Genomic DNA, 13,418 nt, shown 5'->3' on the forward strand with positions numbered 1-13,418 from the left:
TCTTCCACGAGGTTTCATTTGCATAAAGGCATGACTGTGACTTTTCATTCCGAAATTTTCTGTTTGCCTCAAAACTGTTTTCTCTATATGAATGTAATCTTCCGATAGGTACGAATAAGATGTCGGATAACGCCCAGTTGGTGCAGTTTTTGTAGCTTTAGAAAGAAATGAAATTTATGTATGTAGGTATATAGCTCCACTTTGGTAGGTAAATGCTGATTTTTCAACTTTTAATACGACCCTTCCATAATGTGTATGGAACGTATGAAGGTGTGTATTTTGAACTAATTTTGCTTTTTTTTTGGTTCAACCTGGTAGTCAAAATTCCAAAGAAAGTAGGTTTCAGTTGTTTGGTTGTGTCGATTTAATACTATATAAGAAAGTTGTGAGTATTTTCAAAAAGTACGGGAATTTTATTGACACCCTGTAGAAGTGTTGATTCAATGAATTGTCATCATCAGAAAACAATGCTCATGATTCAATTATTTGTAACTTTTATTGTACTGTACAAGTTCTATAGGCTAAAATGTATGAAATAAATGTAGCACGAGAAGTTAGTAGTAAAAGTCGTCGATTATTTACAGACAGCAAATTTTGAGACACTATTTGTTTCCGCGACGAAATAGCACATATTTGCTTATCAAGTGAGTATACGTACGGGAAATTACGTCGAATCTCTAACGGTGGTCTCTTGAAGAAAGCTCGAGCTTCTTTTTGGAATCGATTCATTCGTAAGTCTTCGCCTCTTGGTTAGGCTCAAAAGTACACAAACTTAAGATCATGTTGTTTTCGAGAGAAGTCGGATGATTCGGGGTTGGGAGTTGTTATTGGGAAGGAACAGCCTTAGTTTGGGGACCATATCACATGGAGATGCGCGAACATCGCTGGAACACACCACCTCTTTAGTGCAGACCTCCGTAGTATCCTCCGAGTCCGTATGGGTAGCCGTGTCCAGCAAATCCTCCGTAGTATCCACCATGTCCGAAGTAGCCTTCAAAAGATATAAATAGGTTTTCAAACAAATCGCATTGCTGAGAGGGTTGTGATGGTTCTTACCTGGGTATCCACCGTATCCGTATCCTCCATAGCCCAGACCATGACCGTATCCACCGTATCCCAGACCGTATCCGGCGTGACTCAGACCATATCCGCCATAACCGTAGCCGAGTCCCCCGTAGATTCCTCGCTTCTCGGTCGTCTTGGTTTCCTCAGCTCCGTAGACGGCAGCAACGAACAGGAGGACACACAGAGCGATCTGTAATTGATTAGAGTTGTTATTGTAAAACTCAGTGGACAAAAATTATGAAGGAAGAAAAGATAACGATATAAACCATTTACGTAAGAAGAACATAAAAAAATCGAGAATTGCACCTGTTTAAAGTGAAAAATTAAAATCTTATCTTATTGTCAGTGCTTATTATGAGGCATTTATAGATAATTTTTCAGAAAGAATTAACTCCATCCTAATCTCTGTCTATTAGATTATGCTTCTGTGGGTATAATTCAAAAATAAAAATTTCAACAGAAATGTGGTTAAATGCAACTTTTTATGAATATTGAAACAGTTGTATCTACATTTAACGCTGATCTGTTAATTTTGAATAGTTTTAATGTGTAGGGGAGAATGAGGATACTTGATCCCTGGGGATACTTGATTCTTTCGCTATATCTCGAAACAGGAATGTCTTACAAAAACCAAATGTTATAGAAAAATGTACCAAATAGAACAAAACAACAATGCCTTTATCTCAACAAATTTAAAAAAAAAAACAAAATTCGAGTTACTGTACTTTGTTTGAAAAATTTAATTTGAAAATGTGATTTGAAGATCTTTTTTTATCACTTCAATATGTTTGTCACATGAAAAATTATAATAAAAATATGTATTCTAATATATTAATCGTAAGAGTATAACATGAACTTCATAATGCTAAATTTTAAAAGCAATAGTAAGCTCTCCATTTTTTTAGGAAGAGTTTTCAAAAATGTATGTTACCCCTAGAGTCCAAAAGATAAATATTTCTTCTGAATGGATCGTGATCATTGATTATCATGAAATTACTCATATCTGTTCAATAGCTTATGTTTATCCAGTAATTATTTGTCAAAAAGAACTAAAAGTACTGTTTTTATCAAAAAAAACTAGAAAATTGCGCCTTAAAGTATGCAATGACTTGGGGAAAGTAGACAAACTTTTAGAATTCTCTTTGTCGGATACTTACAAACTGTGGAATAAGAACTAATATGGCAAAAAATAGTCAACGGACCTCTTATCTTCTGATTTAAATCTTGTGCCTAGGGTCTGGGCACCCTGAATTAAGGATCAAGTCTCCTGTAGCTTACAAAATATCACTTTTTTTTTTTAGTCTCACGAAAATGCTTCTAGTTCATCTACGAGTAAATGTATCGTTCTAATTTTTGGAGCATATAAACTTGAAATTACTCACTGTCAGAAAATGCAAAAGACGGCGAGATGTTTAATTTTCCCAAAAAGATATTATGAAAATTAGAAAAGGGATTCAAGTATCCCCATCCTCCCCTATGTATAATGATGGAACAACAGATTATCTGTAACCAAAGTTTAATTATACGATTCTTAATATAATAAAATGGATTCTTATGACCAAGTTAACATATTTTAATGATTTTATTACAAAACATTAGAATAGTTAATTATTTTCACAGTTTACAAAGACCACTAGATTGAGTTTACCAGATTTACCGGTTTTATCTGGGTTTGTCCGGATAGTTAATATAAGATTTTGGAATTTTTGATTTGGAATTCTGGAATTTTGGATTTCATTGAAAAACACTGGATTTTGTCCGGATTTATTCACATTCCTTTTCTCAAATCAAACATAAAAGAAACAAAATGTGTTGTAATTTTTTTTTTATTTATGCTTCCGAAACAAAATTCTTTGAGCAAGTTTCATATAAATAATCATGAAAGGGTTTTTGAAAGCCTAAAATACAATTGAAAATATTCTGATAAATTTTGATGAAAATTTTTACTCAAGTTTTTATTCTTGATTTTTAATTAGCAATTCTTACGTTTTGACCAAATTTGACCGGGTATTGCTAAGTATAGTATTTTTGAATCGTTTGAGATTTTATTTTGAATTTATTCAAGCTATTAAACTCTAGAAGTTGAAAAATTATATAAATTTGAAAAGTGAAAATTCAATTTCGATTTTAGTAAAGAGTGAATGCGGCAACCTGTTTCGAGAAATCGCGGTTAAAGTATTATTTTGTTTTCTTCAATGGCTAGAATACAAATTATCCATCTCAAAAGTGAGTACTTTCAAAATGTAGGTTTCTCACGTACTATTTCCGCCAGTTGATAACTTCATTTGTTGAAATTTGGCGCATACCTATACATCTTTTGAAAAATCGATACCGAAATATTTTGATTCATCTTCATTGAACGTATGTCTTCTATAAAACGATATGAACTGTAATGAATTGCTCGCAAATTGTCTTTCGTTGTGCTTGAGAATTTTTTAGGTATTATCTTTAATATTTTATTTGAACTTGATATGAATCGCACAGTGTAGACGATTAACCTAATATTAATCTTGTTTGAGTCTAAATTTCGTCAAGAATAGACTGTTGTAATAGTTTGAGTCGATTGGGGTCATTTTTTACTTTCCTAAACCCTGGGGTCTAAACAGCTTCGTTTTGGTTTGAAACTCATTTGTATGGACAAATCAAATATTTTATACTGAAAAATCAACATCATTTTTGTTTCTTTTGTGGAACCGAGCTTGCTAATGGTTTTAGTGAAAATTTTTAAATTTTCTAAAAAAAAATTTCCATTGAACAACTTCGTCCAAGATCATAACTTCGTATCTCATTAGGAAAAAAAAGTTATTAAGCGTTGGATAGAAGGCATGCTTTTTGGTTTTGAAAAACATTAAATTCATTTGACATCACTGCTGGATGCCTAGCGAGGTATCGCATGACTACTTTTAATGCCATACTTCGCTAGGCATCCAGCAGTGATGTCAATTGAATTAATTGTTTTACAATGCCACATACCTCTTTAAAACAGCTAATAACTTTTTGATTAATTAGATACGAAGTTACGGTGTTGTTCAGCGGAAAATTTACCTCAGAATATTTTAAAAAATTGGACAAAAACTATGAACATAATCATGATTGAGCTTTTAACCAAAACACCACTTTTTAGACCCCAGGGTTTGAGAAATTAAAAAAAAGATTCCAAATCGACTCAGTCCACTGTTGTTTACCCAAAAATTCTGTGATGGTATTCTGTGATGCTATTTCCTTGGATTTCATAGAAAATTCAAGATAACTTGGGTCTTTTTAACATTTTAGTTGAACAAAATCAATTATCATTACCAATCTTATCATATTTTTCTTATTCAAAGAAAGAAATCTTAATTTGATACTGATAAAAAAAAATTAATTTTTGAAATCCATTCAAAATTCTAAAATTCTGTGAAATCTGTGAAAATTTCAAAATTCTGTGTTCTGTGACACAGATTCTGTGATGAAAATTTGCTCAAGATTCTGTTAAATTACAGATTTTTCTGTGATTTCGGCAACCTTGGTTGTAAGCTTTGTTTGAAAAATTACGAATTGGAGAATTTTAAACCTTCCAGCTGAACAAATCTCTGAAAACGATTCATTTAATTATGATTTTTGTATGGGAATTTTGTATGGAAAACCTAACCTACCAAGACGTACTGGAAAACCAAAAAATAAAAAAAAAATCGGTTGACACGTTCCTTGATTATTGCATTACAATTTTTGTGAATAAACCACGAACATAATAGAAAGGATATTTCATATTTAGATATTTAAAAAAAAAACAAAACTGACATTTGGAACTTCCTTTGGAATCGGAATTTTATTATAACTTTTTCCAGAAAATAATTAGCATTTCTTCATATTTGCAAAAACAAATCATGGACAAAAAATAGATGGAAAAACTACACAGTAATTTTTTGCCTCAAATTCCAGCAAAAAAAAATCTTGAAACGTTCAGAAATCCAAATTTTACTGGAAACCAGCAAACATTCTTCGTCTTTCTGATTTTTCCAGCACTTGATCTGCATTGCTGAAAACCAGCAATCGATCTGTCAAAATTGGAACTTGTGTTTTTTTCCTATCCACTTTGTTTCGCAAAACTTCCTAAATTAAGCGTCGAGGTAAGTTATATTTTTTCAAGAATCCCATTTGAAATAGTTAATTTATTAAATTTTATTTCCTGCCGGAAAACAACTTTAAACAGTAACTGGTGGGCCAAAAATTGAAGGCAGTTAATACATTCACATTCCTCATACAAATATAAATAAAGTTAATTATATCCAACAAAAGCATTTATAAAAATATTAAATTTACAATACTTGAATTAAAACGACTGAAAACACCCTTAAATTGAACAGGACATTTGTAGGTTTCCAGAAAATCATTTTTCCGATTACTGATATTGAGTTTGCTGATCTTTCCAGCAAAAAAACCAGCAAAATTTAGCTCAGGGGTGAGCAACCTTTTGAACCAAGGGGCCAATTTAAATTTGAAATCTTGTCAGCGGGCCGCACTTAATTTTTTTATAATAATTAGCAGAGCTTCACGTCGTTTTTTACAATTCACGTGTTTATCATCAGAACTTCAACACGATTTTTCAAATACCCGATATTGAAAAGGTACATTACTGATTCTTAGTCATTTTGAAAATTCTCTCAATATTTTTTAAAGTATTCTTGGCGAACATTCGTTCTTACAACATTCTTGTTAAAATCGATGACTTTCTGGGATTTTTTCACAATTGTCCTTGTGGCTTAGGTCCTCAAAGCTTTGATTTTTTTTCCTCAAATGGTGAACACCGCTTTTTTAAATTGAATTTGAGCAAGGTTGCCGAGATCACATAAAAATGCTCAATTTCACATTTTTTTAAGCAACTATCTTCAAAACTACATTCCTAATTCTAGTTTAGATTTTTATTATTTTTGATCTTATTCAGATATCATTGGGATAACTTTGACGCCAGCTCATTCAAGTTGATAACAAGTCAAAAAACGTTCAACTTATTTATAATCTTTCGTAATTTTCGTCAATATACAGAAATAAAAATTATTTCACAAAGTTTTGGTTTAATTTTTTGCCAGTATTTGATAATAACAGAACAAGCCGAATTGGATAGAATAATTTGAAAAAAAAAAAAAAAATCTGCAGAGCCAATTTTTTATCATACAACTTAATTTTTGCTTGAAACGAAAATAACGACTTCACTAGCGGGCTTCGAAATTCCTTTGATCAAGTGTAGCTTCCGATTTTTAGCTGCTCTTCCTCACTCTAATGGATTTTGCTTTTCAAAGTAGTCGGAGTTATTAATTAGAAAAAATGTATCCCGAATAAAAAAAAAATCCAACATTACATTATGCCAAAAAACAATTTATATTTATGCCTTGAACAGAACATAATAAATGCTTAAAATGCTAGAAAAAAGGTTAACAATCTGAATGATTGTTGGGAAAATGCAGATTAGTGCATATTTGATTAAAGTCATGTAAATTTTCCCATTGTAGAAAAATGTTAAGGCATGAAATTTTGAAAAAAGCTTCGCGGGTCGCACAAAAGGGTCTCGCGGGCCACATCCCAGCAAACATGAAATCGCATTAAAAATGATAACTCAAGTCATTAAACACGTTACTGCGAATCGTAATTCCAACTAACGCAAGTAAAATGTCGTAAAAATCGTTACTCGAAGTCGTATTAAATGGTTTAAATCGGATATGATAAAAAGTCCGCCATGTTTGCAGATTTTGAAGACGATTTCGTTCCTTTTTTTTTCTCCCGCGTGGGTCAAAAGAGAGAACAGCTTTGTTGTTCTCTTTGCGACCAGCAGTGCAACCAGATTGCTAAAAATCAGATGGTGTAATTGCAAGAATTGACCAATGACAGAGGCAGCAAATATTGGCGCTGGCAACAGTTCGCATGCGTTGAGAGAAAAAAACTTGTGCTCTCTTGCATTCTTTCAGTATGTATGAATATGATGTCGAAATCGTATATTCTTATCGTTTTAGCCAGAAGTTAAAAATTTGTATGTATATTGCCTCCACTTTGGTAGGTAAATGCTGTTTTTTCGGGTTTCATACGATCATTCTATAATGTATATGAAACGTATAACAATGTTGTTGAGAAATATACCCACAAAAATGTTTGCTGGGATGCGGCCCGCGGGCCGCGGGTTGCTCATCCCTGATTTAGCTGATTTTCAGCAACAAAAAATTTGCTCTGTACACAGTAAATTTTTGCCTTGATTTCCAGCCAAAAATTTTGCTGGAAATGTTCAGCAATCTAAATTTTTGCTGGAAACCAGCTAACATTATTTGTTTTGCTAGTTTTTCAGCAAACAATCCGAATTGCTGGAAAATCGATCTGTCAAATTGAGGATTTGTTTTTTTGGTACGATTTTGAAAATGTAGTATCGGCACGTATCGGTCAGTTCGGTGTTTTCTTATGGAATAATCTACACGTTGAGGCGAACTTATCTGTTAGTAGATCTTTTTGCTTTAAATTTACAACCAGGGTTGGTCGGCTTTTCTCAAACAACAAAGAGCCGGGAGCAACCAACACTGTTTTCAGTTCGGCTTCCGAGTGTAATCCTCTTTCGCTGATCGTGCTCCACTCGTTACCCGAGTTTACACGAGCTGTAAGTGACTCGGACGGCAAGTGTGAGAGCATTTGCATCCGAGTGGGAGGAAGAGAATTCTAAACAAAGAGCGCCCTGTGTTTCAGTCATACACCTCAGAGTAAAGAAGGAAAAAATTATTTAGACTCCCACCACACAACGTAGAAAAAATATAAACAATTTCTACTCCGCTACCATGCCTACTGCTGTTAGCTGTTTTGATTTTTTTTTTGCAAAAGGTAGCGTTCGAAGAAGAGGTGACAGGTGGTTTCATCAAAAAATGAGGACACCGCGAAGAACAAAAACCAGGATTTTTCAGGACCCCAGTAGATTGGTGGAAATGAAATGCAGCTCTTCTTAGATTGCATAAATTAAGGCGAAATAGCGGTGCAGTATACGCCTTAATTTATGCAGCAGAAGAGATATGAAGTTAGGTGGCTTTTCGTTTATACCGAAAAACACCGTTCTAATATCATCTGAACCGAAGATTACCATTGGTTTAAGAGGTTAAACTGTTTTTATTGCAAAATCAATTGAAATTAAGATCAGGACGGCTTCTAGAAAATCAGGACACCGCTGGGATTCGTAAAGTAGCATCTTTTCTCGTGAACGTACCAAGAATAAACTAAGTTAGCTCTCGAATTCTCCTCAGCACATTGCGCAACAGATTTTTCCGGAGAAGGGAATTCTCTTCATCAGCGGATATGAATGCTCTCGCTCACTCTTATGTGCCGACAGTCTCACTCCCAATTTCAGTGCGATTTATCTCTCCCCGCACCGATTGGGGGAGCAGACGAAAAAAATTGCACTCTCTTTCACTGGACAAGCCGATCTGAGGAGTTTTGCCACCCATGTTTACAACACAACTGACGAAATTTTCACATTTTCCAGAATAATCAATTCGTTATGATGGCCCGAGAATAACCAAACGCAGCTGCTTGTGCGTCATGGCAAATTTCAATTCAAACAGCCGCTGAAAAACACTTAAGTAACAAAAATTCGTTTGTCAAAACTATACTTTGGAATAAATAAAATGAATAAATTGAACAAAAAAATTTAGATATTTTTCTTATTTTAGGAAAAAAAACAATAAAGTAATAAAACAAATCAATTTTAACCGAACATTTGTAGGTTTCCAGAAAAGCACATTTTGCAGATTGCTGGTTTTCCAGAAATTGAGTTTGCTAATCGTTTCCAGCAATTTATTTTGCTGGAAATTTTGCTGGAACACCGGCGGGAGCTGTCGGAAAAAACATATGGATGCCATATTTTAAAATTTTCGTAACATTTATCCGAAAATATGAGTTTTTTAAATAAATCGTGATTCAAACGAAATATTGTTAATAATCTTTCTTTTTTTTTTCATTTGATAACTCAAATATCCCACCATCTGTATTATAACTTGGAACTTGAGTTTTCATTTGAATTTTGAAATCAAGAAATGAATTGATGAATGATTTTAGAGTAAAATTTCACAATGAATAAAACAAGGACTTTTTGTGGGATGGACATGCTCAAAAACGTTGCTCTTAAAAGCGAGTTATGTTTTAACTGGTAGGTTCACAACGTTCAAACATAACTGTAGGTATGTAAAAGCGAAACAAAAAAGGAATGAGGGAACACTTTACCTTCTCGAGGAGATTGCAAATATTGCATTAATATACAAATATACAAATATACAAAAACTCAAATTGATTTAAAGTGCATACAGCTTCCACAACTCAATCTGTATAAAATTTCTTTTTTTTAACAATTTCAAGACGTTAAATTTAGTTTTATAAATTTTTCAGCTTTCTCCATTAACACCACACACATTCTCTAGCTTCGGTATCCTTTCAAGCACAGAAAATCCCTCCGCTGTGACTTGTTATTTGAATCTGCTCTTCGGCTCACATTTTCTTCACATCACTATCAGTCTTTCAAAAAAAAATGCTCCAAGTCCTTTAACAACAATTCTGATTATTATAAACACTTCAAAAACACTTACGAAGGATTTCATTTTGTTTGATGTTGGCTTTCTGCTGTCAAGCTCTGAAGTATTGGGAAAACAGATTCTGCTGGGAAATGCACTTGTGCACTGTGGGATTGCAACGATTGAATTGATATCGCCGTTAGAAAATGCCATTACTTTTATACCTTCTGCCACCCAAAGCCGGCAATTCAACAAGCAGCATGGGCTTCACGAAAACTGCATCCACAAAGTGCACGGCCACCTCACGGATCAGCCAGCCAGCGGAGGCCAAGTTCTCGTTCGCAACCAGACTCTTGGCTTTGACGGTTTAATCCACTACCACCTGTGAGGAAGCCAATGCAATGGGCGAAAAACTGCTCGAATCGTGCAATGATTTATGTGGCTCAACGCGATAGTGAAGGGACCCAAGGGGGCTAAAATGCGCGCCAAAATTCTGCGCACACCCTTTGGATGGATGCACTGAGGCGTCGTCGCCGTATCCAAAGGCGACGTCCGTCGTCGTGGTCGTCGTCGAAGTGCATTTGATGGAGCCGGTTGCAGTAATATGATGCAGTCGTATACGCCCCTTGTCAAATTGACCAGCCCTCGCCATGCATATCGCTTGCTGTTAATCGGTGGCACCGAGTAGAATTTTTATGTTGTCAGTGGAAAAGTTCAAAGGAAGAAGAAATTAACCTCTTGCTAGGAGCTGAGTCAGACTGTTTGGTTACGGATCGATTGACCAGTCAGTGATTCTTAAACTTTTTTTTCTAAAAAAATGATGATGGCAAACCATGTTTTAAGTCATGACAAGACATGACAAGACATGACAATGAAAAACCTAATGGTCTTAACTAGAAATTCTTACGAAAAAGACTTAAATATGTCTGACTCATAAGTTGCGGGAGTAATTATTGCAGATAAGGTTTTGTGCTATATGCCAAAAAGCAGGGGCGGTCCTAGAGCTGGCTCTTGGGGAGGGGGGGGGGGGTGATTTTCCAAATTTACAAAAATCAGTCAATATAAAGGAGCGTTAATATCTGGTGGAAAAACGATCATTTGAGTGAGCGAAAGGAGATGAACCCATCCTTTATAAAACAACCAGCGAATCTATAATATCCACTGCAGAAAAATTGATAATTGATAATTTTTTTGAATTTGTTGGTATATCTGGTATTTTAAAATTGTCACTTTCAAATTTCTTTAAAGAATTTCTCTTTATGAATGTAATTTTTCCAAAGAAAATAATACACACGTGACTGATATTTTATAATTCTTCGATAGTCTTTAATTTCATCGATAAGGCCGATAAACTTATTAATAAACATAACTAACGGGAATTAAATTCTTCATTGTAATATTTCACTGGATCGTGATTTGGAAATTTAGTATTATTATTTTCAAATTTGGAAGCACAATTCTCATTGAAAATTGTGGTTTGTTTTTTTTTTAATTTCTTGATTTATAAAATCATCACTTATGTAAATATAAATTATGTAGAAAGTACGATTATCAAAATCAGTTCTGAAGTATGAGGCTACTGGAACCAAATTTTGTTTGATTTGCTTTTGAATTTAAAGTTATCATACAAAATTTTCAATTTTAATTGTACTCAAACGAATGAAATAGTCACAAATGCAACAAATAATTATAAAAAGTGATTAATTTTTTTTTTATTATTCATGTAGGTACCTACTCATAATTCCAATTTTTTTAAATGATTTTGAATTATAATAAAAAAATATGAAATGAAGGGTTAATTCTGAAAGTTAATACTATTCTTTAGGAAACTGTCTCAATCATTTGCAATTGAAATAGCTAAGCTTTCAGATTCAGAATATCAAACTTTAAGCTAAATTTAAACTTAAAATTTCAATATTATTGTGTAGATGAGCTGAAAGCAGTATCGGCGACACAATTGGTATAGATCTTGAAATCCAGTAGTGTTAGTTAAAAATCACTGAAAGATCTTCCGACTGTGTAGCATGATAGATTGATTGCCTTGTTGCCAAAAAATAGTGGAATGATAAGGGGATAATTCACAAGGGAAAAATTAAAACAGAGACAAACTGATATTGGAAGATTTTTGCGTCTCAAACTAGTTTTTTTTGCCAGATTTTTTACTCTCTTTAGTAATTTTAAAACTTTACAGTTTAGAGTGAAATCGATCAATGATAATAAAGTAAAGTAACAAACCTACATGAACAACAAAAAATGTTCAATCTTTTCATTATCCTATTCCATTATCCTATGTGCCCGGTCGGACACAATCTCACATGTGTTCGACCCGTCCGTGTTTCAATGTGGGTAGGAATGCGATGGGTTTCTTCATCGCTTCCTATCAACATTGAAACGGCGCGCGGCAAAGAATCACGCAAGTAGTTCAAAAGCTGTTCACACAACAAAAGCCCTGCTCACATTTTCACCAACTATTCAATTTCTTCTACCCAAAGCGCTCTAGCTTTGATTTTTCCACCTATAATACTTTCATGTTCTTTCTAAATATTCTACCTTGAATTTTCACAACTCGCCGAAATGCCAAAAATTAAACAAGAAGATTATCCTATTATAGGGAAGAATTCCACAAAGTGGCCAATTCGCGGAAAAAAACAATTCAGATTTGGTTTAGATAAAATATACAAAAATATATTTAACATTTTTCTTTTGCTTTTGCTCACTTTTGCTAACATCACAAAAAGAAGGTTTATTTAGTTAATTATTTGATACTGGAAATTTTGATCTTTTTCACAACTTTGTTGAACGCTGAAAAGCATTTTCACTTGTGCATTATCATAAAAGTATCCAAGGTTGATTTTGGTTCAAAATGTTTTCAAAATTCCCGTGTTTTACAAATGAGGGAAAATACTTACTTCTATAATTTTTTCTCCCAGATGTCATGGTAAATTACTCACAATGAAGACTGATTGAATCAAGAAATTGATTATTCATTGATCATTTTGCCGCAAAGTGCACAAATTTTTTCAATGAATTTTTACCTTGGATTTTCAAATTTTATACCGGAAACAAGAGCTGATAAAACAAAAATCCAAATTTGCATTTAATGCTTCTAAATAAATCGAAATCAGTTTTCAAATTCTTTGCGGAATTCTACCTCGGAAAATGTGAATTTTGTTTCCTTGTGTTTTAGTTGTGAATGTAGATTTTGGGTTCTGGACATGGATTTGAATCTTTATCGCGAACACCAATTTCTTCATATTGAAACAGCATTTATAAATACTTTTTTGTTCCTTTTTGGCTCAAAAAACCCATAGGGAAAACAAAAGTTGTAACACATAATCTCTTCTTCCGGTTTATTGTTGCTGGAACCTTTTGTGTTTCAAGATTTCTAAATTCAAGCTAATGAAATTTAGAAATTTTGAGAAGATTTTAAAAAAATTTAAACTTTTATGAATATTTTACATTCGATTTCTGTTCGGCAGTACTTGCATTTTTTTTTCATGGCCATCCATAATATGCATGTTAGATGTGATACATTTTAAACTGAATTAAATAAAATCGTTAGGTTATAAATTTTAAGTTTATAATTCATATCAAAATGATGGAAAATTGAGGGTGAAAAAAACTCGTGAAAGAGAATCTTTGCTGTGATTCAGAATCTGAATTCTTATTTTCCAAATTTATAAATTCCTTGTAAACGCAAATTAAAATAGCACAGCTTTAGATTTTAAAATGAGGTTAGCATTAGACATCTGATATGACTTTACAAAGTTTAAAAACTCTCAATAAATCAGTTGTGAACAAACAAAAAACAGAGTTTTAAATATATCAATTTCAGATACGTATAAG

The 13,418-nt window shown here is 33.3% G+C and overlaps 1 protein-coding gene across 1 annotated transcript; it reads right to left on the minus strand.

Moving 5' to 3' along the window:
* Window positions 1-477: 477 nt before the first annotated feature.
* On the minus strand, window positions 478-9,758 carry LOC129756663 (glycine-rich protein-like). Its single transcript, XM_055753590.1, has 3 exons — window positions 9,648-9,758; window positions 1,057-1,255; window positions 478-991 (listed from the first exon to the last, which is right to left on the minus strand). The coding sequence occupies exons 1-3, from the start codon at window positions 9,657-9,659 to the stop codon at window positions 903-905; spliced, it is 300 nt and encodes a 99-aa protein (XP_055609565.1). The 5' UTR covers window positions 9,660-9,758; the 3' UTR covers window positions 478-902.
* Between the last annotated feature and the right edge of the window lie 3,660 nt (window positions 9,759-13,418).

This window comes from Uranotaenia lowii, chromosome 3, assembly GCF_029784155.1.
Source record: "Uranotaenia lowii strain MFRU-FL chromosome 3, ASM2978415v1, whole genome shotgun sequence".
Taxonomy (NCBI): domain Eukaryota; kingdom Metazoa; phylum Arthropoda; class Insecta; order Diptera; family Culicidae; genus Uranotaenia; species Uranotaenia lowii.